At 43.0% G+C, this 23923-nt stretch overlaps 1 protein-coding gene across 1 annotated transcript in view; it reads right to left on the bottom strand.

Moving 5' to 3' along the window:
* MRAP2 (melanocortin 2 receptor accessory protein 2) overlaps positions 1-23923 on the bottom strand; it is a 178741-nt gene that overhangs the window by 37824 nt on the left and 116994 nt on the right. Inside the window, exon 2 of the mRNA XM_082249676.1 lies at positions 21866-21999. Within this exon, the coding sequence (XP_082105802.1) occupies positions 21866-21992 (127 nt within the window). The 5' untranslated portion in view covers positions 21993-21999. The remainder of the gene's footprint in view (positions 1-21865; positions 22000-23923) is intronic.

Raw genomic sequence — 23923 nt, 5'->3', positions numbered from 1 at the left:
TCTAGACCTGTAGAAGCAGAGAAAGGACGCAGTGATGGCAAACCTTGGCACCCCAGATGTTTTGGAACTACATTTCCCATGATGTGAAAAACTAATTTAAAACCCGCGCTAATGGATAATCTCTTAAACTTAAAGTTTCAAGTGAAAAGGTGTAAATTAAAAACGTGTATATAAGGTGCAGCTGCTGCAACACTAAGAAAAGCTTAGGGAAAATGGTAAACACAAAATTAAAGCAGCGCTAGCACTCAATAATAAAAATATAAATACTCTGTATGTGTGCTTCAATTAAACATATATGACACTCATGGTGATACAAGTTAAAAAAGTGTGTATGGTTATATCAACCTTAATATATAACATTCAATAGTGATATAAAATATAAAGTGCTGAAAATAGTGAATAAGAACTTTAAATATGAATAGATTGCTAAAAAACAGTGAAGAAAAGTCCATAAATATAAATCAACAATCAGGTAAAATATTATAGTCCTTATAATAATCCCAAGATAAGGTGCTCCAGTGCTGGTAAACAATAAAGTGCTCCAAGAGTGAAGGGTGCCCCTCTCAGTTCCCTACTCACCAAAACGCCAATAATTAGGAGCCTTTAGAAATATTGCACATAAGCCTTGGCACCAGGATTCTTAAAAGGATTCCTCCATATGCTTTTCCCTGTTCATGGGTTCGCTTGCGCATCCACCATTAGAATAAAGGAGAAAAAGCCATGCATAGTGAAGTATGTATATGTAGGTTTAATTGTGCTTGGAAGCCAAATACATACTTACAATGTAGCAGAATGTATAAGCAAAATACACAAACTCGCCGTGTGGTTATGCCGCTCGGTGTGCGTTCCACGGGCAGGAAGTGACCAACCAGAAGTGACGTGCCGCTCCGTGCGTGACAGGAAATACGTCAACGCGTTTCGCCGTAAGTTCCGGCGTTTTCAAAGACATCATTTCCTGTTTCCACAAGCCTTTTATAATGGGCAACAACCGATCGTCATATCCGGATATCAATTTATTTTTAGTGCTTTATTGGAAATGACATAAAATATACTGGGAAGGGATATCGTAATTAGTATATTGGCACTACTAACCGACATCCTAATTTTACCAGGGCATATTCTATAAAATTCAATATATAGCGGAATGTAAGATCCGGGTTTCACTTCCTGTTTACATTGAGAAAAAAACATGTACATGGACATATATTTATTAAGCGCATTAACCATAAATAATCTTACAAATGACAAGAATATACATCACAACCTTATTAAAAATTTAATTTTATTATTATTATATCTAATTTAATATGTTATTTGAAATATATTAAAAAAATTGATTAAAAATTAAAATTGATAAGATTTATCTACTTATTATGTGGATTTTAAGAGATGAGGAGATATATTAGATTCATATCAATTTTATTGTACATTATGGTAATAAATTCGAGATAAATTAGTAATTAATCTATTCCCAAAAATTAAAATCATTTAATTAATGTCTTAAAAGGAGAGAAAATCACATTGCTAATTTATATTAAACCTATAAATAATCATTAAAATGTTTCATTTCCCATGATGCTCAACTACACTGCAGAGTGCATGAGCATCGTGGAAAATGTAGTTCCAAAACATCTGGGGTGCCAAGGTTGGCCATCACTGACCCAGAGTATGGTTTGCTCCATACAATTTCAGTCTGGCATATAATCATTATTACAAGTTCAGTATTCCTTTGTCAAAAATACACGCACATATAGAGTTGATGTTTTTTTTTTTTTTTTTTTCAATAAAAAAAACTGTAAAATTGAAAACTTTGTTATTGTGTTTTATTTTCGTTTTTAAGACCGCAGATGTTTGGACAACTGTAGTTGTTTTTTCTAAATGAAAACCTAAATTTCTCTATCATTCATTGATGGATGCAGTCCTAGTGTCCTACTCCTGTAGGGTTATACTACTCAAAAAAAAAGTTCTGGCTACGCCTATGGGCAGTCCCAGGGGGTATACCCCCTCTCTTCCTGCATAGGATGTACGTTTTATTCTGCCTAGTTAGGAGTAAGGACCTAGTTCCTTGCTGGGATCTCTGGTCCTGGCAAAGTTTTTTTTCTAGATAATTTTTTTTAGTTAGCTTTTTCTCCGGATTTTTTTCCTGTGAGATCTACAAGCAACTATCCGGGATCTGGGCGACGGGCTGGATGTATAGATCCATTAGCCATCTCAGCTGGCCAGCGAGTGCACGCAGACCTTAGCTCCGCGCTGGGTCGGCCGCGACATAGTCCCACTGGACGGGGACTGGCCCAGCGAGTTAAACGTCTCGCCATGTCGCATACGACCGGGTCTAGGCCTGAGTCGCAGCCTTCCTATTTGGCCGAATGCCCCCCCCCCCCACTTTAGTGGAGAGGGGTTCTGTCAGGAGATGACACCCGTCTGTTACCCTATGGTGAGTAAATGTTCCCCCCTTTTCCCCTGGTGGATTTTGGGGGTGGACGCGGGCCCCTCCCTGGGACGGTCGGACCCTAACATTCCCGGGTTTCTCTCGGTCCTGTCACGCACCCCTCTTCTACCTGCTCCCCACCTCATACTGGGGGCTTTTGGGCCTACTCCTGGGGGCTGGAACCACGCTCGTGGCTGGATGTGGGGGTGGGGGTGCGCCGCCGGCGCCAGACGAACGATCGTGCGGGGGGATCTCTACCTGTTTCTCTATGGCCCATTTGCCGATCAATCCCATTTTGGAGTCTGGGGGGTCCCCATGAGGGTCCTCAGCTCCTCTGCAGGCCACACAGGGCCGCCATTTTCTTGTAGCTTCGCGCTGAGATCAACGGCCATTTTGGTATACCCGGCATGGCCATTTTGCGGTGATTCTCTCTATAGGAATCAGAATGGGAGTTCCTGAAGGCATTTTTTTCTGGGTGGAGCCCCTCCCTATACCCTGGGCTGTTTCTCAGATCCTTCCTTCTTTGGAACGAGCTGCTGCTGACACATGCTGTGCAGACGTCCGGGCGGCCTGCTTTATCTGGGTACAGTGAGTCTGGGGGTCTCCCTCTCTCTCTCTTTCTCTGCAGGGGGATCTCCAGTTCGCTTGCCTAACCTTCGGGGGGCGCTGTAGCATGGTGGGACTTTTTGGAAGAAAAAAAACTTTTTGTCACTTTTTTTTTAGCCTTTGCTGATGGGTTCCCCTGGTACAACATGGACTCCACAGACTTTGTGTCCCCACCTGACCCCCTCAGGGAGGCCCCAGAGCCCTCTAGACCCCAGCTATCTACAGATGCCATTTCCATAGTCCTGGAAGCATTTGTGTCCCGGGTAGAGGTGGCCTTTAAAGGACGAGGTGCTAAGAAATGCCCTCCGCCTGCCCCTGCCTCATCTGATGTCTCAGGTTTCGAGTCTGATTCAGCCGCTGCAGACGCGGGTCTCCCTGCCGGGTCGCCTACCTCGCCCCCTGTCTCCTCTGATAGGGAGGATGACATTTCTACCTCCACTGCAGCGCAAGATAAGGTTCTGGTGGACGCATTAGTTGTTTCTGTGCGTGAAACCCTAAAAATGGAGGACGCAGCTGCGACTGAGGCGCAAGTTAAGTTTGGCACTCACAAGCCATCCAGAGCGGCAAAGGTTTTCCCTTTCCCGCATATTTTGACACCATGCTCAAAAAAAAGAAAAGGACCGCCCAAAGCGTTCCTCTGGGTTGCCTGAGCGGATAGCTAGATGCTACCCTTTTAAGGAGTCCCTGACAAAGAAGTAGACTGCCACCTACAGGGGACCCTCCGGTCTCCAGGCTGAATAAAGCTACCGCGATTCCAGAGGAGGATTCCCTGTCCTTTAAGGATCCGGAGGACAGAAAGGCGGTGTCTGTGGCCCGCAATATGTACTCCCTGGCGGGGTCTGCACTGAGACCGGTGTTTACAGTTGCCCTTGTCACACAAACATTGACTGAATGAGCTAAGTTACTATGCTGTGACTTGGAGGGGAGATAAGTCCCTCCTCCTGTTGGACCAGCTTGTGCAGGGGCTGCAATTTGTTTGCGATGCCACGCTGGGCACTGCTCCCATATTGGGCCGACTGTCGGATTTGGGAGTGGTCCTCAGGCGTATACTTTGCTAAAGTGTTGGTCTGCTGATCAGACTTCAAAGAAGGGCTTGACTGATCTGCCTTTTCAGGAGATCGCCTGTTTCGAGCTACGCTGGATGACATCATTAAGGGTCTCACAGGGGGAAAGAGTACCCTTCTTCCACAGGCTAACAAGGGTGAGGACCCTCGTCATAGATGGGGTCCCTCCTTCTCAGCACACAGGAAGTTCTTTCATCCCTCAAGGCCATTCGATAAGGCAAAGCCCTTCAAGGCTCCCCCGGGCAGGTCCAAGCGACCCTGGTCTGGCAAACAAAAGTCTGGTTTCTCCAAACCTGCGGACAAGACCACCTCGGCCTGAAAGTGCGCCCACACCTGTATCTCGGGTGGGGGGGACTTCTTTGCCAGTTTCCAGACCTGTGGCTATCCAGGATACCGGACAAATGGGTTCAGGAGGTCATATGGTCCGGGGACAAGATTGAGTTTCGATCTGTCCCTAGGGTAAGGTTTTTCCGTTCCAATGTGCGACTGTCCTCGGATCGTTTACTGGCGCTCTCTGGGACAGTTCAGGACCTGGTACAACGGGGTAATAGTTCCGGTTCCGTGTGCAGAACGTTTTCAGGGCTTTTTTTCAAACCTGTTCACGGTTCCCAGGAAGGAAGGCAAGGTGCGTCCAATCCTGGACCTGAAAGCACTAAATTGCTTTGTGCGAGTTCAAAAATTCAAGATGGAATCAGTTCAGGTCACATGGTGGTGGCCTCCCTAAATAAGGGGGATTTCCTGGCCTCCATAGACATCAAGGATGCCTACCTTCACATCCCAATCTGTGCAGGACACCCAACGGTTCCTCTATTCTGCCATGGGAGAGGATCACTATCAGTTTGTGACGTTACCTCGCCTCTGCTTCTCGGGTCTTCACCAAGGTGTTGGCTCCGATCCCGGTGCTGTTGCGGCAGCGGGGGATATCGGTCCTGGGTTACCTGGATGATCTTCTTCTACGTGCACAGTCTCCTATGGTGAGGGAAACAAATTTTGAAATTACCATGAGAACTCCGGAGGAGATTGGGTGGATTCTGAACCTTCAGAAGTCTTCCTTGGTCCCTTCCATGAGACTGCACTACCTGGGCCTGACTTTGGACTCGTCCTCAGCCAGGGTGTTTCTTCCACTGGAAAAACTTCAAAAACTCCAGACTACAGTTCAGCTGTTGCTGTCCAGCAAATGGTTGTCCCTTCGGATCTGTTTGAGAGTTCTGGGACTGATGGTGTCATCCTTCGAGGAGGTCCCCTTCACTCAATTCCACACGAGGATCCTCCAGAAGGAAAGCCTTCTCAAATGGAACAAGGATCTAAATTCCCTGGACATCCAGATCCAGCTGAGCCGGGTGACCAAGGAGTCCCTGATCTGGTGGCTTCGGTCCCCAATGCTCAATCAAGGAAAATCCTTCCTCCCTATATATTGGACAATTGTCACCACGGATGCAAGTCTGTCCGGGTGGGGAGTTCTCAGCAGGTTGTCTGCTCAAGGAGTCTGGTCTCTGGAGGAATCCAGGTTACCGATCAATGTAATGGAGCTGATATCGATCCAGCTTTGCCTAGTCCACTGGACCGAGTACCTGCAGGGTTGTCCAGTGCGCATTCAATCAGACAATGCCATGGCCGTGGCTTATGTCAATCACCAAGGGGGCACCAACAGTGTCCTTGCAGCCTTGGAAGTGGCAGGCATCCTTCGTTGGGTGGAACGCTTTGTTCCAGCTCTCTCCACTGTTCACATTCCAGGAGTGGAAAATTGTCAGGTGGATTACCTCAGTCGACATTTTTCTTCTATATATATATATATTTACATATCTTCATCTACTTCATTAACCACTAAACTTTATTGTATTCGGTTATACTATGTACTTTTAATTATTTCTCATTGTTCTCTTATATGTTTTTTATATGTACGAATATTATTTTTATATTATACAGGGCATTATTGTTGTCCCTTCTCTTTAGCCCCTTTTTAGCACTCCCACTGGTCCTCCAATTGGTTGTTATATGTATGTTATGTTATATATGCACACTCCCATTAATTCACCCTGTTGGTATAAATCAGGCTCCCTCTGATCCACCCGTACCTACACTTGAAAAAAGAGCGCGCATGCCCGCTGGGAGCTTGGCGCATGCTCTGAAACGCGTCATGTCAATCCCTGATCCCGGTGGCGTCACATGGCATACGCTGTGTTCCAGCCTGGTACACAGAAATCAGCCGAACCCGGAAGACTTACAGCCGGCTTCTCCATCTTCTGGCTCCATCTAACCGGCTCCAGTCACCATCTTATTCCCAGGCGCTGGATCCTATTACCATCTCCGCGGACCACTGGCACCAGATTGAGCCCACTATCTTTTACCTCATGTGAGTCTGTGTATCATTGTGTGCTTCCTGGAATAAAACATACTGCACTTAGAAGAGCTCCACTTTTTTGTTTATATGCTTTCTTCACACTCCGACTTCCCTGTGCTGTGGAGCTAGCCCTTCTTTGCAGACTTATATTCCGATCCTATTGGCACCCTCTTCCTCCCTTGTCATTTAATATTATTATGGACTTGAATATCCCTCATGGAATGTCATGCATATGAATTTATTATTACTATCATACTATCTGTATGTATATTTATTGTTTGATCCTTCATATACTGGTCATAACCGACCCCACTTTAGCAGCCAAGAGCGCCAACTCCTTGTTCTTTTTAATTACCTCAGTTGACAGACCTTGGATGCAGGGGAATGGTCCCTTCATCTGGAGGTGTTACAGCAGTTGTGCCTTTCTTGGGGCACTCCAGATGTAGATCTGTTGGCGTCTTGGGTCAACAGAAAAGTACAGAGGTTTGTGGCCCACTCCCGGGACCCTCTGGCAGACGCCGCAGACGCGCTGGTGGCCCCATAGGGTTAGTATCAGCTGATGTATGCCTTTCCTCCTCTCAAGTTGCTGCCAAGACTTCTTCGCAGGATCAAGGCGGAAGGGATTCTGGTCATTCTTGTGGCCCTACACTGGCCTCACCGAGCTTAGTACGTCGACCAGGTCAGGCTAGTCGTAGACGCTCCTTGGAGACTTCATCCTCTTGGAGGATTTACTGTCTCAAGGGCTAATCTTCCATCCTGCTTTAGAGTCGCTGGCTTTGACGGCTTGGCTGTTGAAAGCAAGGTGCAGGGGATTGTCTGCTTCAGTGATCCCCATTCTGCTTAAAGCGAGGAAAGCGATTTCTAGGAGGATTTATCATCGTGCATGGAAGTCGTATGTTGCATGGTGTGAGTCTCTTGGAGCTCCCCCTCGCTCTTACTAGGTGGCTCGGATCTTGGCTTTCCTTCAACAGGGAGTTGATCAAAAGTTGGCCTTGAGTACGATCAAGGGTCAGGTTTTGCTTTGGCAATTTTCTTCCAAAGGCAATTGGCCAGCCATTCCCTGGTGCATAATTTAATCCAGGGTTGGGTCACTTGGTACCTCTGGTGCAACCTCCGTTGCCACCTTGGGATCTTAATTTAGTGCTGTCGGTTCTTCAGAAACCTCCTTTTTTAAAGTATTCAGGAGATTCCCCTGCTCACCTTATCCCAGAAGGTGGCCTTCTTGGTGGCTATACCTTCTGCGCACAGGGTGTCGGAACTGGCAGTGTTGTCCTGCGTTCTCCCTACCTTGTGGTTCACAGGGATAAAATGGTATTTCGTCCAGATCCGTCCTTCCTTCCGAAGGTGGTTTCCAGATTTTACTAAAATGAGGACATCGTGTTACCTTCTTTGTGTCCTAAGCCAAAACATCCTAAGGAATTTGTGTTGCATACTCTGGATGTGGTTCAGGCAATCAGGGTGTACCTGGCGGCTACTGAGTCTTTTCGAAAGTCAGATTTGCTCTTTGTACTCACGGATGATCCAAACAAAGGGCTGCCTGTGTCTGCTGCGACTATTTCCAGATGAATCAGACAGTTGTGCAGGCTTATTCAATTAAGGGTCAGGTTCCACCTTTCCCTGTTAAGGCGCATTCTACTCGGGCGCTTAGTGCGCTTCCTGGGCTTTTTGCCATCAGACATCTGTGCTTTAGGTTTGCAAGGCGGCTACCTGGTCATCTGTTCATACCTTTACCAAATTTTATGAGGTGGATGTGCTGGCATCTGTGGATGCCTCTTTTCGCCGCAAAGTTTTGCAGGCTGTTGTTTAGGGAGCTTTTTGGCCTTCCTTGAGGGTTTACTGTTTGTTTCAGGTGGTCCTCATCTTGTTGTTCCAATGAGTCCTGTGGCTGGTTATGTTTAGCCTTGGGGACTTGTTTATTTCTGCTGTTCCCACCACTCATTTTATGGCACTGCTTTGGGACGTCTCTCCCGACTGATATGCATCAGAGACTGCGTCTGTCAATGAACGATAGAGAAAACTGCATTTTTGACTTACTATATAAAATCCCTTTCTCTTAAGTTCATTCACTGACGCAGTACCCGCCCCTCTATTTTAAGTTGCCCCCCTGATGTTAGCCACGTCGTCCTCCATTGGCATATGTTATTGGCCTTGAGCTAGTAGGTTGCTGAGTTGAATACCAAGATAGTAAATAGATTGTATGCCAGGAAGCTGAAAAGATTAACTATCTTTAGCCACCACCAACAGGACTTGTCTCATATGTGGTGGTCATCTTCTCTGGAGTAGGAAGCAAAGCTTCCATTACCTTAGAAGGTCAGATTATAATGTTCTCAATCTTCCAGTGAGTCCAACCGGCTGCATGGATTACTGCAGACTACTTCTCGATCATTTGAGACCATGGGATTTGAACGGATGGGATAGAGCTAGGACTTGCCCCAAGTGAGAACCTAATACTGTCACCTTCTGTAAAGGCAACTCTACAGTATTCTCCTGAGTGTCCAAAATGTAATTATTATAATGAGATGAGTTGGCTTTCCCAGCTGATGATCCGTCCAAATTTGATCTGAGTCTGAATCAGAATTTTCCAGGACCTGGAGGATGTTGAGCCACCTGGCTGTTGTCCAGCTATGGAACGTGCTGCCCTTGCTTCTGCAAGATGGCCACTACTGGAAGCAATGTTCTGGAAAAATGTCTTGAGTATGCGGAAAGGCCAAAGGTTGTTGAATGGACCTGAAGTAAAAATCTCAGAAGCATGGGTGTTCTGAAAAGCGTATGTAAACATCAGCTAGATCTAGAGAAATCTACAGCTGCTTTATCTAATGGTTTGAGTGATTGTTCTCGATAACTCCATATGAAGTTTTGGATTTTAATTCTTCGTTCCATTTCTTGCCTAAATCTGTTTTTTGACTAAGAACACTGGACCAATGGTTCACTGTTGGACCAAGATTTGGTAACATTTGCTTAAAGCTTGAAGAACCATAGTGGGAATTAAAGGAGTTGGAGAAGTGGAAAGAAAATTCCAATGACTCCCTTACTGCACAGGCCCCACCAATTCTGAGCATCCTCTGCCCAAATTTGCGATAATTCCTGCAATAACACCTATTGGGCAAATTTGAAAAAAGGAATTTTGCTGCTCCTAGCAAGGAGCAAACTTGGATTAAGGCGACAAAATAAAGACAATTATGTATCTTTCAATCTCTTCTATAACTCTTCTCAGGCCATATACAAGAAGGAAGAAGTTTTAGACTTTAAATAAGGCATGTGTCACAGCCAATGAAATAAAACCATGTTTATTGCAGTAGAAATAACAGTGAAAATAACAATGCATATGACAGAAATGAAGATGGGGTTAACTGACAAACATGGTATACATGAACCGAGTGCATATGACTAAATCGCACAGTGGCACAAAAAGTTCAAACAGTTTGTGTAATGGAACAGACAATACAGAATGCTGAGGTTGCATCAAAGTAGGCCCGACACGTTTCTGTGGACTACATTCCACTTCATCAGGGGCAGATGTATAGTAAAGTAAATGTCTGCAAAAGCTATATAAATATATATATCAAAGGGTACAAAAATGGTATATATTGAGAAGGAGATGATTCAAACCTCATAAACTTACAATGCAGCTCAGATCTACTGTTGCATACTGATATGGAAAACTGGGCATGGCTGGAAGTACTGGTCTCCCAGGAGCTGAGGGGGTGAAGCATATGTGGACAAGGCATGAAGCGACAAAAGCTAGAAAAGAAAAAAGTGGGGATGAATGGGGATACAAATCAAAGTGAGGGATTTGCAGCCACCAAAGTGATCCAATAGGGGAATACATTAGTGTGTGTGTGTGTGTGTGTGTGTGTGTGTGTGTGTGTGTATATATATATATATATATATATATATATATATATATATATATATATATATATATTTGTCTCTTGTAGTATATATTGGTCCCTGTAATATGTATATAGTAAGGTATATACTCCAGGTAGTAGTTGTACTCTCTTGTAGTATATAGTGTTCCCTGTAATATGTATATAGACTATATACACATTACAGGGAATACTATATACTACAAGAGTACAACTACTACCTGGAGTATATACCTTACTATATACATATTACAGGGACCAATATATACTACAAGAGAGTACAACTACCTGGAGTATATACCTTACTATATACATATTACATGGAACACTATATACTACAAGAGAGTACAACTACTGCCTGGAGTATATACCTTACTATATACATATTACAGGGACCAATATATACTACAAGAGACAACTACCTGGAGGATATACCTTACTATATACATATTACAGGGAACACTATATACTACAAGAGAGTACTGTACAACTACTACCTGGAGGATATATACCTTACTATATACATATTACAGGGACCAATATATAGTAAGGTATATCCTCCAGGACACGTAGTTGTCTCTTATGTCGATCATCATCATGCCATGGATAGAGAGAGTTAGAAAAAGAATATCAAGCAGCCTGGCAGCTGGGCTGGCTGCCTTACCTTTTTCACAGTGGCTGCACATGGGAGGAGGTGGGTGGAGGCGGAGCCAGTCTTCTAGGCGCAGAGACGGAGAGGAGGACGGGCCGACGAGGAGGAGAATCCTCCTCCGAGTCCTCCGCTGCGGCGATGTGCATCATGGGTCTGCTCTGCTAACGTCACTGGTTGCTAGATGCCAATAGGGCTGGCCTTAGCAACCAGTGTCTGTGCAGTGCAGACACAAGCCGCCACCGCCAGCGGACAACAAGGGGGGGAGCCCGGGCCGGCGGACAACGGGGGGGGGGCCCTAGACCACCAGGGACAGTAATTACCAGTTTGCCACCATCCATGTGGGGCCCCTTGGCAAGTGGGGCCCCCGGGCAACCGCTGGGCATGCCCATTGGAAAAGACGGCCCTGTCTTTAGTATCTGCATTTTTAACCCATTTTCGGCCGAAATGGAATAAGCCCATTTTCGGACGAAATTTCGGTGCACCACTAATATGAAATGTTGGAGTAACATATTCTTTAAGTCAGGGGTAGGCAAATCTAGAGGTGGAGAGCCACCTGAACAACATGGTAAGATCACCAGTGTACAGCACACTTTTTTTTTTAATGAAATACCCACCAAGACACCATTATTACAAACTAAGGCTGGTTTGAATAGTTCAGGGGTCAGTTTTAAGTAAAGCAAAGCAAGCAAAGTTCAGGGGTCTGCGGTATTTAATGCAGAAGGTACTGCTCAGGAGTAACACTGAATTCAGAGGCCAGTAGTATGTATTGTAGAGTGCAGGGGTCAGTAGTATGTGATGTGCATTAGTTACTTCTGACCTCTTACTGCTGCCCTGTATATTTTCCCCTCACAAGCAAAAATAACCAGTACAAACATCCACCCCCTAAGCAAAAATCGGTTATAGCATAAATCAGGAACCCTCTGTAAAATTCACTCACCAGACCTCAGATACAACCTGCAGTGTGGCACCCAGCAGAGTGAGAGAAGACCTCCTAGGTCTCCCCTTAGTGTTGTATGACATGTTAGAATGGAGGAGGAGCCTAGGCCTTCCCTCAGCTCTTCAAAGTCTAGTGCTGCCCTGATCTGAGAGGAGGAGAACAGAGAGTCAGGAGCTGGTGGCTTGCATCGCTGGGGTCATGATCTACCCATCCCATGGCTGCGATTGAAAGGTAGATCACAACAGAAGTGTTTCCAAGTCACACTTTAAAGCCTTACGCCATGTTTTTGTGAAATTTAAATAGTTCATGTAGACCAAGCTGGTTCAAACAAACCATTTTGTGCTGTTTGAAATGTATATAGCCTTAGCTACATTCAGTAAACAGAGCAGTGTTCAGGAAGTGGGGATGGGGACTTCCCGTCTCACTCCCAGAATAAAACCGAATTGGGCTGAGCACTGTTTAGACATTTACAGGGTGCTCTGTTTTTTTCTGAATGAATATAGGGCTATTTGTTGGCTGATGTGGACAAGTGAATGATGTCATGAACTCTGCCTCAGTCAATTAGAAGAAGCGTTGTATTCATTCCTAAAATACAGAGCATCCTGTGAATTGCTGAGCAGCATTCTGTCTGTCTTAATTTTGTTAAGGAAGCGGAATGGAAAGTTCATGTCCTGCTGCCAAAACACATCATTGCATACTGTATGTAGCTAATGCTACATACAGTTCATACAGTGCTGACAGCAGCTGCATGAGTTAGTGAAGGAAATCGTTTATTTGGACCAGCTTGGTTAAAGTTTACTAGAACATTGAGTTAGGCTTTAGAGCCGTAGAGCCGGTTCACACTACTCCGACTTGTCAGGCGACTTGGTCGCCTGACAAGTAGCTCCCAATGCTGTGCAATGGAACCGTTCTAATCAGAGCGACTCAAGTCGGCAAAGTTGGAGCGACATGCATTGACTTTTATTATGAGAAGTCGTTTGCAAGCCGCGATGAAGTCGCGCTACACGGCGACTTCAAAGTCGCCCGAAGTCGGGGCGACTGAGTCGGATTAGTGTGAACCAGCTCTCAAAGGAGGTGTATGAGGGTTATAAAAAAACAAACACACATTCTCACCTCTATACTGTAGCATCAGTTTGATGCTGCAGCTGTCTCAAGTTGGCTCTAAGACCAACAACTGAGTTATCACATGGCCACTGATTACTCAGTTCTTGGTTTGCTTAGAACAGAAAGCAGCGACTGTCAGTCACTCAGCCATGCTCCAGAGAGCACTGGGCTGGAGAGAGAGCGGGCGCACATGGATCAGCTATTAGCCCCACACATTTGGATCTGTAAACTAGGCAGCTGAGTAGATCCTGACAATATTGTTGGGATCCTTCCAGAGCATGGAGTGGCTCTGCATGATCCGCTAACAGTGGTTAATAGCCTGCTATGATCTGACTCTGGGTCAAAGGAGACCTTTGGCCATACTTCTCCTTGAAGTATTACTGATTTTATAGTGCAGTAAAATAGGATATGTAAAGCGCTGCATAAATTGTTAGTGCTATATAAATAATTGTGATATATATATAAGTAAAATGCAGTCTAATTAAGATATACAGGAAGGTGAATAAATAACTAAAATTTGAAGAACTTTTCTTCCTCAAATAAATGTTATACAAAATGTGACTTTACAGCACATATAGTTGCAGTAGAATGCAAGGATTTAAGAAGCATATCTCAAAATAACACTTCTCTCTACTGAGGTTTTTCATTCTCAGAAAATACATAATTTAAAGTGCTGGCTTTTTTCCAGTGCCACTCACATTCCTCTTATCATTACTCTCAGTGGGTGGAACAGGAGACTCTTGTGATGTGCTGATTGCAATATGTGTGAAAGTAATACAGGCACCTTTCAGGAAACTAGTGATGAACATGTCACAACATGTTACAATGTCCGGTCAAAAAAAAAAAACAGGTAAAAACATGTATATCAGTACAGAGATGTATTTATTTTGCCTTTCCGGTACCACTACTATCTACAGTTCCTGTATTTATTATACTAAAAAATAGCTTCTTGTTTACGGGAACATTACTGCATCTCTGTCACATTTTTTGATGTAATGGCAACTCTATGACAAATCATTAGACACCTAATGCATCATGGATGGATCGTAGATGGATATGGTGTTTCCAGTTGCTATAAACATATGAAAAACATGGTTAATTTTATGGGGTAACCCATTATTACTAACTTGGGTCTTTGCAGCAGAGGTTATTTTGTGTAAACCCCTTTATCTGAATTCTGCTCTTTAATTCGATGAAAAATAGAAGAGTTAGCTGAGATTATGCTAGTTATATGTTGTTTGCTGGAAGCTTTTCCATTTTTGATCACATTCTAGATGTAGGCTTAGTTTGGTAGACACAAATCACAGCCCAAGTGAGGGCACTGCCACATTGTTTTTCATGTACTGTAACTACATAGCGTTTGGTTAATGAATCAACCAATTAACTAAGAACCAGTAAATATAATGATATTCTTTAGATCCATGTACAAAAACTTGGGATGGCTACACACCCAAAGAGGATAACTTCAAATGATTTTTATTAAAACACAATGAATAAAAAGCAACACTGAAGCGTACAGGGGAGAGAAGCTATCACAATTTTTTGTACATGGATCTACAACAGTCACGACTGGGTTAGCACCCCACGGCATTAAGGATTAGACTGACCTACCTAGAGCAGTGGGAGTGTATTTATGATAATCTTTAAAAACTGATTCCTCAGAGGTTTTTACCTAGAAGAGGCCTGGTGTGGGGTGTTCCAAATAGGGTGGAAAACACCCAATTGTGTAGGGACCATTATTGTAATATTATTTTGTTTCCCCCCTTTTTTTTTGGCTTTGCTCTTCTTGTTTTTCAGTGTCCCTATCTGTTGTATTTAGGTATTACCTATGTGCTGGTTTAGTTGTTGTCCTTATAGCACTTTATATTCCTTGGCACTATGACCAAACTTACAGGTCTGGATTGGACTGGCTTTGCTGACCGTATCAAGACCAGGGCAGCCTGGTTTCTCTAAGTGTGATAATGAAGTTGTGACCTATTTTGCACAACTCAAACAATTATTGGAGCAGAAAGCTAAATTGTACTGGCATGTTATATATTTTCAACAATATTTGGAGGCCAAGGTTGTGTCCCTTGGGTTACGAACACAAATTTTTCCCACAATCCAGGATCCTTCACAGGAATTGAAAGACAAATGGGAACAAAACCTCACAGCCTGCTCTTTGAGCATGCTAAGTATCCTCATACACCATTATGAGGAGTTGCCAAGCTTGACAAGGAAATGCAGTTGATTTCCAAGAAGCTTGGCAACTAATCGGAATCCTCTATCTACAAAAATGAAAATGCAAAAATGTAAGAAAATTTGGAAAAGTATAACCAACAGATTATATTGAAGAAAGATAAAAAAAAATTACTCAGGACCTAATAGCATTCCAAACAGAACAAACCTATAAATGGCACAATGCAAGAGGGTATAGAGCTTTTATACATAAGATTGAAGATAAATCTATTGGTGATTTTCTCTGACCATTCATCTGTATTATCAGTACTGTCTTTACAGGGAGCCTTGCATTCAAGAGGCAATAGATTGAACCGTCAAACATGAGGAGGACAAGGTAGATCTGGTGGTGGGGCATCACGTAGTGACTATAATCATACTCCCCTCCCTACGAAACGCAAGAACCCCCCTTCGTGGGATGGCCACGCGGATAGGGTCCACAAGCACACAGGTGTGATTAATGGTGATGGGTCGGTTAGAAAGAAGGGCCCTAAGGGCCATGTATCACAACCCAATTACACAATGAGGATTTTTTAGACCTGCCCCCCACAGACAGGGGGCTTCAGATGAATACAGTACAGAAGAAGATGGACCAATATGTGACCCGGCAGGATAACTAAACGATAATGACTTCCAAATTATCAACTTAACCTCATGTAAGCTCTCTCATGATTAACTCACATTGTTAAAACTAGGATTACATTTCTGTCCTGGAGCCAACAATGATAATTTTGACATTTTTAAGGATCTAAATATGTTCACAAATTGAATTTCAAGCATCAGTTGGAGGGTTCTAAATATGCCTGTGACGAACCACTTGGTGATGCAATGTGATTCAAACTACGTGAATTCACACGTTCTGAATATAGAGCGCTTAAGGCCCTTAACTAATTTGCGAGCGAGAGTGGTGAGGTTAATTTTGAAGCTTTAATGAACAATGAGGAACCAGATGATAAGCTTGATAGTGAACGTACCATGTGCTCAGTACATTTTAAGAACAAATTTAAAAAAAATGTCCTACTCAGAACAACCCTAGAGTAAATTTTATTACAATTGGTCACGAGGGATCTTGACACACTTAATGCCAAAGTGGATAGAAGGTCAGGCACAAATATAAACCATAGAGAGCCTCTAATAAAGTTGCAGGAACATCACAACATTGTTATTAAGCCCTCCGACAAGAGGGGCAACATCATTGTAATGATACAAAACTTCTATGTAAGAATGTGTGAAGATATCCTATCTAACTCAGCATGGTATAGAAATATCTCACCAATAAACTACAACTCAGTTTCAAGAGGTGTTTTGTAGAATAATTGACAGAGCGTTTAGACAACCTGTCATTACAAAAGATACCAGGGACTTTCTGATTATTGCCTAGCCAGTTACGCCCAGATTTTATGCGCTCCCCAAAAGGCACAAAAATCTAAATAAACCCCCCATCGTCCCAGGTATTAATAGCTTGACATCAAGAGCTAGCATACTAGTGGGAACGACTACTTGCGTCCTTACGTGGAGAGCCTGCCCACGTATTTGAAGGACACGATCCATTTACTAACCATTTTAGACAGCTTACAGGTTAAGACCGGCACACTGTTGGTATCGACTGGTGTGGAGGCCCTCTATTCGAGTATACCTCATCAACAAGGTCTTGCGATAGTCTCTACATTTTTAGCAGAATGTAGCAATGTCTATCAGGGTTATAACGCTTGTGTACTGGAACTATTGGAGTTTATACTGACACATAATGCGTTCATGTTCGACCACTCCTACTACCTCCTACAGGGGGTGGCTATGGGTACAACCTGTGCCCCCTCATACGCCAACTTGTACCCGGGGGGGTGGGAGCGTGCGATTTTTGGATCTGAAGAGTGGTTGGGCTACATTCCCTTATATTTCCTTATGGCGGAGATGGATCGACGATATCCTGAACTTTTGAACAGGACCTGAGGATCTGTTAATCAGGTTTGTGGACAGGCTTAATGTTAATGACTAACTTAGGGTTCACACTTAATGTTGATTCGAATATGCTACCATTTTTGGATTTGATGAATATCAAACATTCGGATGGCGCTATTGCTACAAATCTTTATAGAAAACCTACAGCGGGGAATTCCAGGACATTTAATTAAGGGGATACCTGTGGGGCAATACTTACGTATTCTGAGAAATTGCACGAGTGATCAGGATTTTAAAATACAGGCAAAGGGGCAAAGGAATTAAAAGAGGTTTCTCAAGACAGGATACAGCCATAAGGCCCTCAAGAGGGCATACTAAAGAGCAATAGAGAGCTCACGTGAGCTTTTACTATTATAAGGGGAACAACAGCCTGAAGATATTAAAATTAGGCCTATCCTTAAATTCAACAAACCGTGTGATGACATTAGGGAGATCCTACAGAAACACTGGTATTTACTTACACAGGACAGTACGTGCAAACATTTTACCCATACCCACGGATCACGTTTAGGAAGAATCGCTCATTGAGGGATAGCCTTACATCCAGCCATTTTGAAGGGAATTGTTTAACTACTGAAGGGTGGCTGTGATGCCTTCTATGTAGGTAAAACCAAACGTATGTTTTGGCAACAATTTAAGGAACATGTTGATGATATTCGGGATGGCATTCCTGAAAGACTGGTTGCTAGGCATGTTAGAGATTGCCATACCTGTAATATAGATACTATTCCATTCATGGCCATTGACAGGATACACCCTAATCCTCAGGTGGGAAACCTTAATGATTTCATTTTGCCTACGCAAGCACAGTGGATTTTTATGTTGAGGGCCAATCATCCTCCTGGCCTGAATGTGTTTGTTAGCTATGCCCCCTTCTTAGAGACCTAATACGTAATCAACTATTTCTGGTGCTATTTGTATGACGTGTTTAGGATATCATGACCAGCCAGCATATGATGATATTTACACAGACTGTACACTATGTGACATGGGGGGATGAATTAATCTTTTAATTCATTTAATAACTTTTTTTTTTTTCACCATTCAAGTGTGTTTGGGCTAGGTCTCTTTTGGCTCTCATTACTTATATTCAGGCATAGGATGAATCTGTCTTTTTGCCTGTTTGTTCATTACTTAAAATTTATTTTTGTACCCCTTTTGTATATTTATGAATTTGTGTAAGGAGGATTTATATGGACCATGATTTGGGACCTGTGGGTGTCTTTTGGGAAGCACCCTGGTAGTCCTTTCTCTCCTTCTTGCCTTGATGATGTGGGGGGTTGGGGTGCCCCTTGCTCTGGGTTTGGGCCTTTTTTAGTGCCGTCCCTGTGATGGATGGCCTGTGGCCTGCTTGTGGCTGGTTGGCCCTGTGGGACTTGATCTGAGGTGCAGTGTGCCTTTTGGCCATGCTAGTGTGCAGTTCTGGCTTGGTGGGTGCTTTTTATTTGTACGGTCTGGCATGTTTTGCCTGTGACTTGCGGCCTGCTTGTGGCCGAACGTGTCCCCGGGTTTTGCGGTGCAGCGTACTTCCAGTGTACTTTGGAATGCACTTCCAGCCTGGCGGTCATCTTTGATGAAGCAATCATTTCTGCCTTGGATGGAGGGGGGCGGGGAGGGTCCATCGTCAGCCATGAGGACACCATTACGGCGACACTCTGGCTAGAAATACCTCCCTCATTTCCCTTTTTCTGTTCCGTTTGGCTAGGGTAATCGAGAGAGGATCCGCCTAGCCCTTTGTGGACCGCTCCTATTTACTATTTAGGGGCGAGTTCACATTTATTATTTGCCCTCGGGATTATTTGACCTCGGGAGACCAGAGACCTATCGTGCTGCTGTATGTTTCCAGGACTTTACTAGCCTTTATTCATGGTACTACCTGGTGGAGTGTGATTACTACTCTATATAGGACTATTATTTGGGTAAGTACTATATGGACTAGTAAGTTATGGGATGACCCTAGATGTGTTCTGGGTTGCTCTGTTTGCAGAGCCCTGACTGCTGCTTTGCTGTTTTTCCCTACAGAATTTAAGTGGGATTCCTTGCTACATACATGTTTGATTATGTGAACTTCAGGGGGGTAATTTTCCTTCTGCCAAGTTTCCTAATAGCTCTCCCTATGCAGGTCAGTTCTAGTCTGAATGGTGCATTTTTGGCATTTTTTGTTTATTCACATGGGCTATAAATAATAGCAATTCTTCTTTGTCTGCCTGATTTACATAGTTACATAGTTAGGTTGAAAAAAAAAGACATAGACAAGAGAACGGTCGCCCTGGCGGGACTTTATATGAGGTTAACACAATAGTAATAAAAAGTCAAAGAGTAAATTTATTAGTAGAGTAAAAGCATACAATAAATATATATTCAAAGCCATAAGCATAATTACAAGACATAAACAGCATGTAAGACAAATTGACAAAGCAACAGCATAGCAGAAAATTGCACATGACGACAACATTGCAGCATCTGTGTAGCATAACAATAGATATATCTGTATTGGAAACTCGACGCGTTTCGTGGGTCTATACGCCCACTCATCAGGAGTATATAAGTAGATCTGTCTAAAAGTAAATAATAAAATGGCAATGTTTGCTGTGCGTTTATTGGCCAGCAAATGTGAAGTTTCAACAGATGTATGACCCAAGTGGGGGTGCCAACGTCTTATCCGGGAGCTGAAGGGACAAGAATTCCCACAACAAAATGGGGAGCCGGGCAAGGAAACGTGTGATGAAGAATATGATCATTAAAGATGATATGACACTGGCTGAAAATGCAAGGAATAATATACCAAAATATTAGAATATGGGCTGTATAACATAGTGAAAAGTAAGAGTATTAAAGCTTAACCACTTAAGCCCCGGAGGATTTGGCTGCTTAAAGACCAGGGGTTTTTTTGCGATTTTTTACTGCGTGTCTTTACCGGACAATTGCGCGGTCGTGCGACGCTGTACCTAAACGAATTTGACGTCCTTTTTTCCCACAAACAGAGCTTTCTTTTAGTGGTATTTGATCACATGTGCAATTTTTACTTTTTGCGCTATAAACAAAAAAAGAGCGTAAATTTTGCAAAAATAACAATATTTTTCACATTTTTTTATATGAAATTCCCCCCAAAAAAATGTAAAAATCAAAATTTTTTAAAATTTTTGGCCAATTTGTTTTCTGCTACCTATGTTTGGTAAAAAAAAAAAATCGCAAAAAGCGTATTTTGATTGGTTTGCGCAAAAGTTATTGCATTCACTAACTAAGGGAAAGATTTGTCATTTTTGGTGGGTTTTTTTTAACGCGTAATGGCGGCGATCTGCGATTTTTTTTTTGCGGTACTGCGTCATTGCGGCGGACAGATCGGACCCTTGACTGACATTTTTGACACTTTTGGGGTTACCAGTGACATTACTGCAGTAATCAGTGCTATACATATGCACTGTTACTGCAAAATGACACTGGCAGGGAAGGGGTTAACTTTATTGGGGAGGGAGGGGTTAAGTGTGTCCCTAGGGGGGTGCTTTCTACTGTGATTGGCTGTGGCTACTAGTGTAGGAACAGTGATCAACGGTCCTACATAGTAGAACCATCTGAACACTGTTTCTACACAGGGGAGAATGACAGGCGGCTTGTTTACATCAGCCGCCTGACTTTCTCCCTCTGTACCGACGATCGGCGAGTGACCGGCGGACATCGGGTCCGCCGGTCACACGCACTAACTTCCCTGTGAACGAGCCCGCTATTGGCTCACAAGGAAGTGACAGGCAAGTGACGTACCGATACGTCACTCTGCCTGGCCGGGGCTGACCGCCGCAGTATATAGTCGTGCGGCGGTCGGCAACCGGTTAAAGACCCACGAAAAGCGTCGAGCTTCCAATACAGATATATCTATTGTTATGCTACACGGATGATGCAATGTTGTCATCATGTGCAATTTTTTGCTATGCTGTTACTTTGTCAATTTGTCTTACATGCTGTATATGTCTTGTAATTATGCTTATGGCTATGCATATATATTTATTGTATGCTTTTACTCTACTAATAAATTTACTCTTTGACTTTTTTTTGCCTATTGTGTTAACCTCATATAAAGTACCGCCAGGGCGACCGTTCTCTTGTCTTTGCATAATATAGGGATGGAGGTGTACACAATTGCAAGTGTTAGACCATTCTCTCTTTTTTTACCAAAAAAAAGACATAAGTCCATCTGGCTCAACTAATAAAAAGAAACCTGTTTTGGAGACAAAATCGCTTTTCCTCTAAACGTAGTTGGTGTGTGACAGGGTAGATTATTTGGTGAAAAGGAGGAAGACATTTCGATTTTTTGTAGCCTGAATGTGTACTCTGTAAATTTGGTGAGTGGGCATGGCCTTTATCAGTTCACACTCACTTTTTGTTCGACCTCTATGACCCCCTATCTTTAGGCATCCAAATACTTTTTGAAGAGTATACAGGGTTGTACAGCATTTCAGGGGCCCAGTCATAGCCCCTGTCTTGCTGTGGGCATTCCAGCTCTCATGCCTACTGTTTTGGGCTGCGCTTACATAGTGGCTTAAGTATCTAGTGGAGATCAATGGAGTGGATTTTCCAATTATTAGTTCATCTCTAATCGTGTATACAGTATTTCTACATTAACAAAGGCATTTCTCAGAAAAATGAAAATCATCAAAACTGTAATAGAAAATCAGTATGTTCCAAATACTCACATTTGTGTGCCTTTAGTCCTTCAAATGAGACTGGTGCATATTCATAATACTCATATTCCCATGTGTATTCTGAGTTTGATAGTTGTTTATGGGATGTTCTGCTAGCATTTACACTGTTGTCTGACATTTCTAGCCTATAAAGACAGGAGAACAAAATTGTGAAACCTAAAGAGACAGAAAAAAGAAGTTACCATCTAATTTACAGAATTTATGCCATTATTCAAAGCAAATTAATCTAGATATAAAAGCACTAATCCAACGCTGCTATGCCCTATACATTTCTAAGATGGTCGATAACCCATTAAAATAAATATGCCATGGGAAATATATATTGGCTTAGTGCTGTATCAATGAAAATTCCATGCAGGTGGAACACCGTATTCGTGTCTTCTGTGCATTCACCCGTGATCCCCACTAGGAGTGACACTCATCGGATTGCCCACCCCTTTCAACAGGGGTACAGGCGTTTGTAGGGTACTGTCTTGTCTGTCTCCTGGAGCCCCCCCCCCCACTGTTGGCCGGTAACTGGTAGAGTCTGGTGATGCTCAGAAAGAAGGAATAGGATGCCCTATAGTGTAGTATTTAAGACTTTATTTGAACAAATGTAGAAAACTTACAATTAGGCAGTCTGTGTACAGCGGCCATGGTCTCCGTCGTGCTTCCGCGTTCCACGGCCAGGAACCACTCAAACCGGAAGTGACATACTGACGCAAAACTCTTCCCTACGCGTTTCGTCACTACGATGTCATCTGAAGTGGCGCCATCTTGCTCCACTCCCAGTGTATATATAGCCCACAGCATCCTATAAACAATTGATAAGTGGCAGCCATGTTGCTACACCCTATTCTATCTTCCGGAGGCCATATTCCTCCTTTATGGGTGTAATGGGTATAGACACAATGTGGCCATTCCTGCTAATTCAGCCATAGTGCTGCACCTTATTTCGGAGGCCATGTAGATAATGTGATTGTCGCCATACCCTTGTAAATACAGGCACTGTGGACTATGCTTGTTATGAAAACTGACACCGCCATTTACATTCTATATCCATATATAACATTAGCAAATGTTCTGTACATAAAAATCACAAAATACAATAGTATAAAATCCTATTTATATATATGTAGATATATGTAAAAATGGGTAAAAAAAAAAGCTTTTAAAATATACATTAAACTAAAAATAAAAAATTCTAAATATTTTAATGAAATTGGAGTGAGGAATATGAGGCTATATAATATAAGAGGAGTTTATATGGAAGGGATCCGATGCAAGTTATATAAAGAGGCAAACGAGGAGGGTAAAAGAAGAAGAGAACAGTAGGTGCAGGGATTTTTAACCTGAGAAAAGTGACGTTTGATGAGGAGGAGATGAAACTATTGGATTTAAGCCTAAAATATGCCCCGGATAAGAACTTAAATAAGTTTGAAGCTTACATTGACCTCCAAAAATATGTTAGAAAGCTTAATATAAAGAACTTTTTTGCTCTGAAAAAAGAAACAATACCACAACAAGAAGATAAGGTGTACCAACAAACAAATCTGAAAAAACGTTCTACTTTTAACCCAAAAAACCCACAAAATGAAAACTTGGAAGTTTTTAAAAGAATGGTAGAAGAAGAGATAAGAACATTAAAGGTTAAAAACAAAAAGGAGAAAGATACGTGGGAAACAATTAAGAAAAACTAGAGAAGAAAAAAGGAGTTGTAAGACCAGCCGATAAAGGGGGAGGCCTAATGATTCTAGACAAAAAAGATTACGAAGATGAAATAGAACATCTACTTGGAGCACCTATGAAATATGAAAAGACAGGGTGGGGTGTAGCAACCTAGCCGCCGCTTATCAATTGTTGATAGGAGGCTGTGGGCTATATGTACACCGGGAGTGGAGCAAGATGGCGCCGCTCCAGATGACGTCGTAGTGTCGAAACGCCTAGGGCAGAGTTTTGCGTCAGTACGTCGCTTCTGGTTTCAGTGGTTCCCGGACGTGGATTGCAGAAGCACCACGGAGACCGTGACCACTGTACACAGACTGCCTAATTGTACGTTTTCTACATTTG

The sequence above is a fragment of the Pelophylax lessonae genome (assembly GCF_965119305.1).
Source record: "Pelophylax lessonae genome assembly, chromosome: 3".
Classification (NCBI taxonomy): domain Eukaryota; kingdom Metazoa; phylum Chordata; class Amphibia; order Anura; family Ranidae; genus Pelophylax; species Pelophylax lessonae.
The sequence above is the reverse complement of the archived record's forward strand: the minus strand, read 5'-3'. Positions and strand labels throughout refer to the sequence as shown.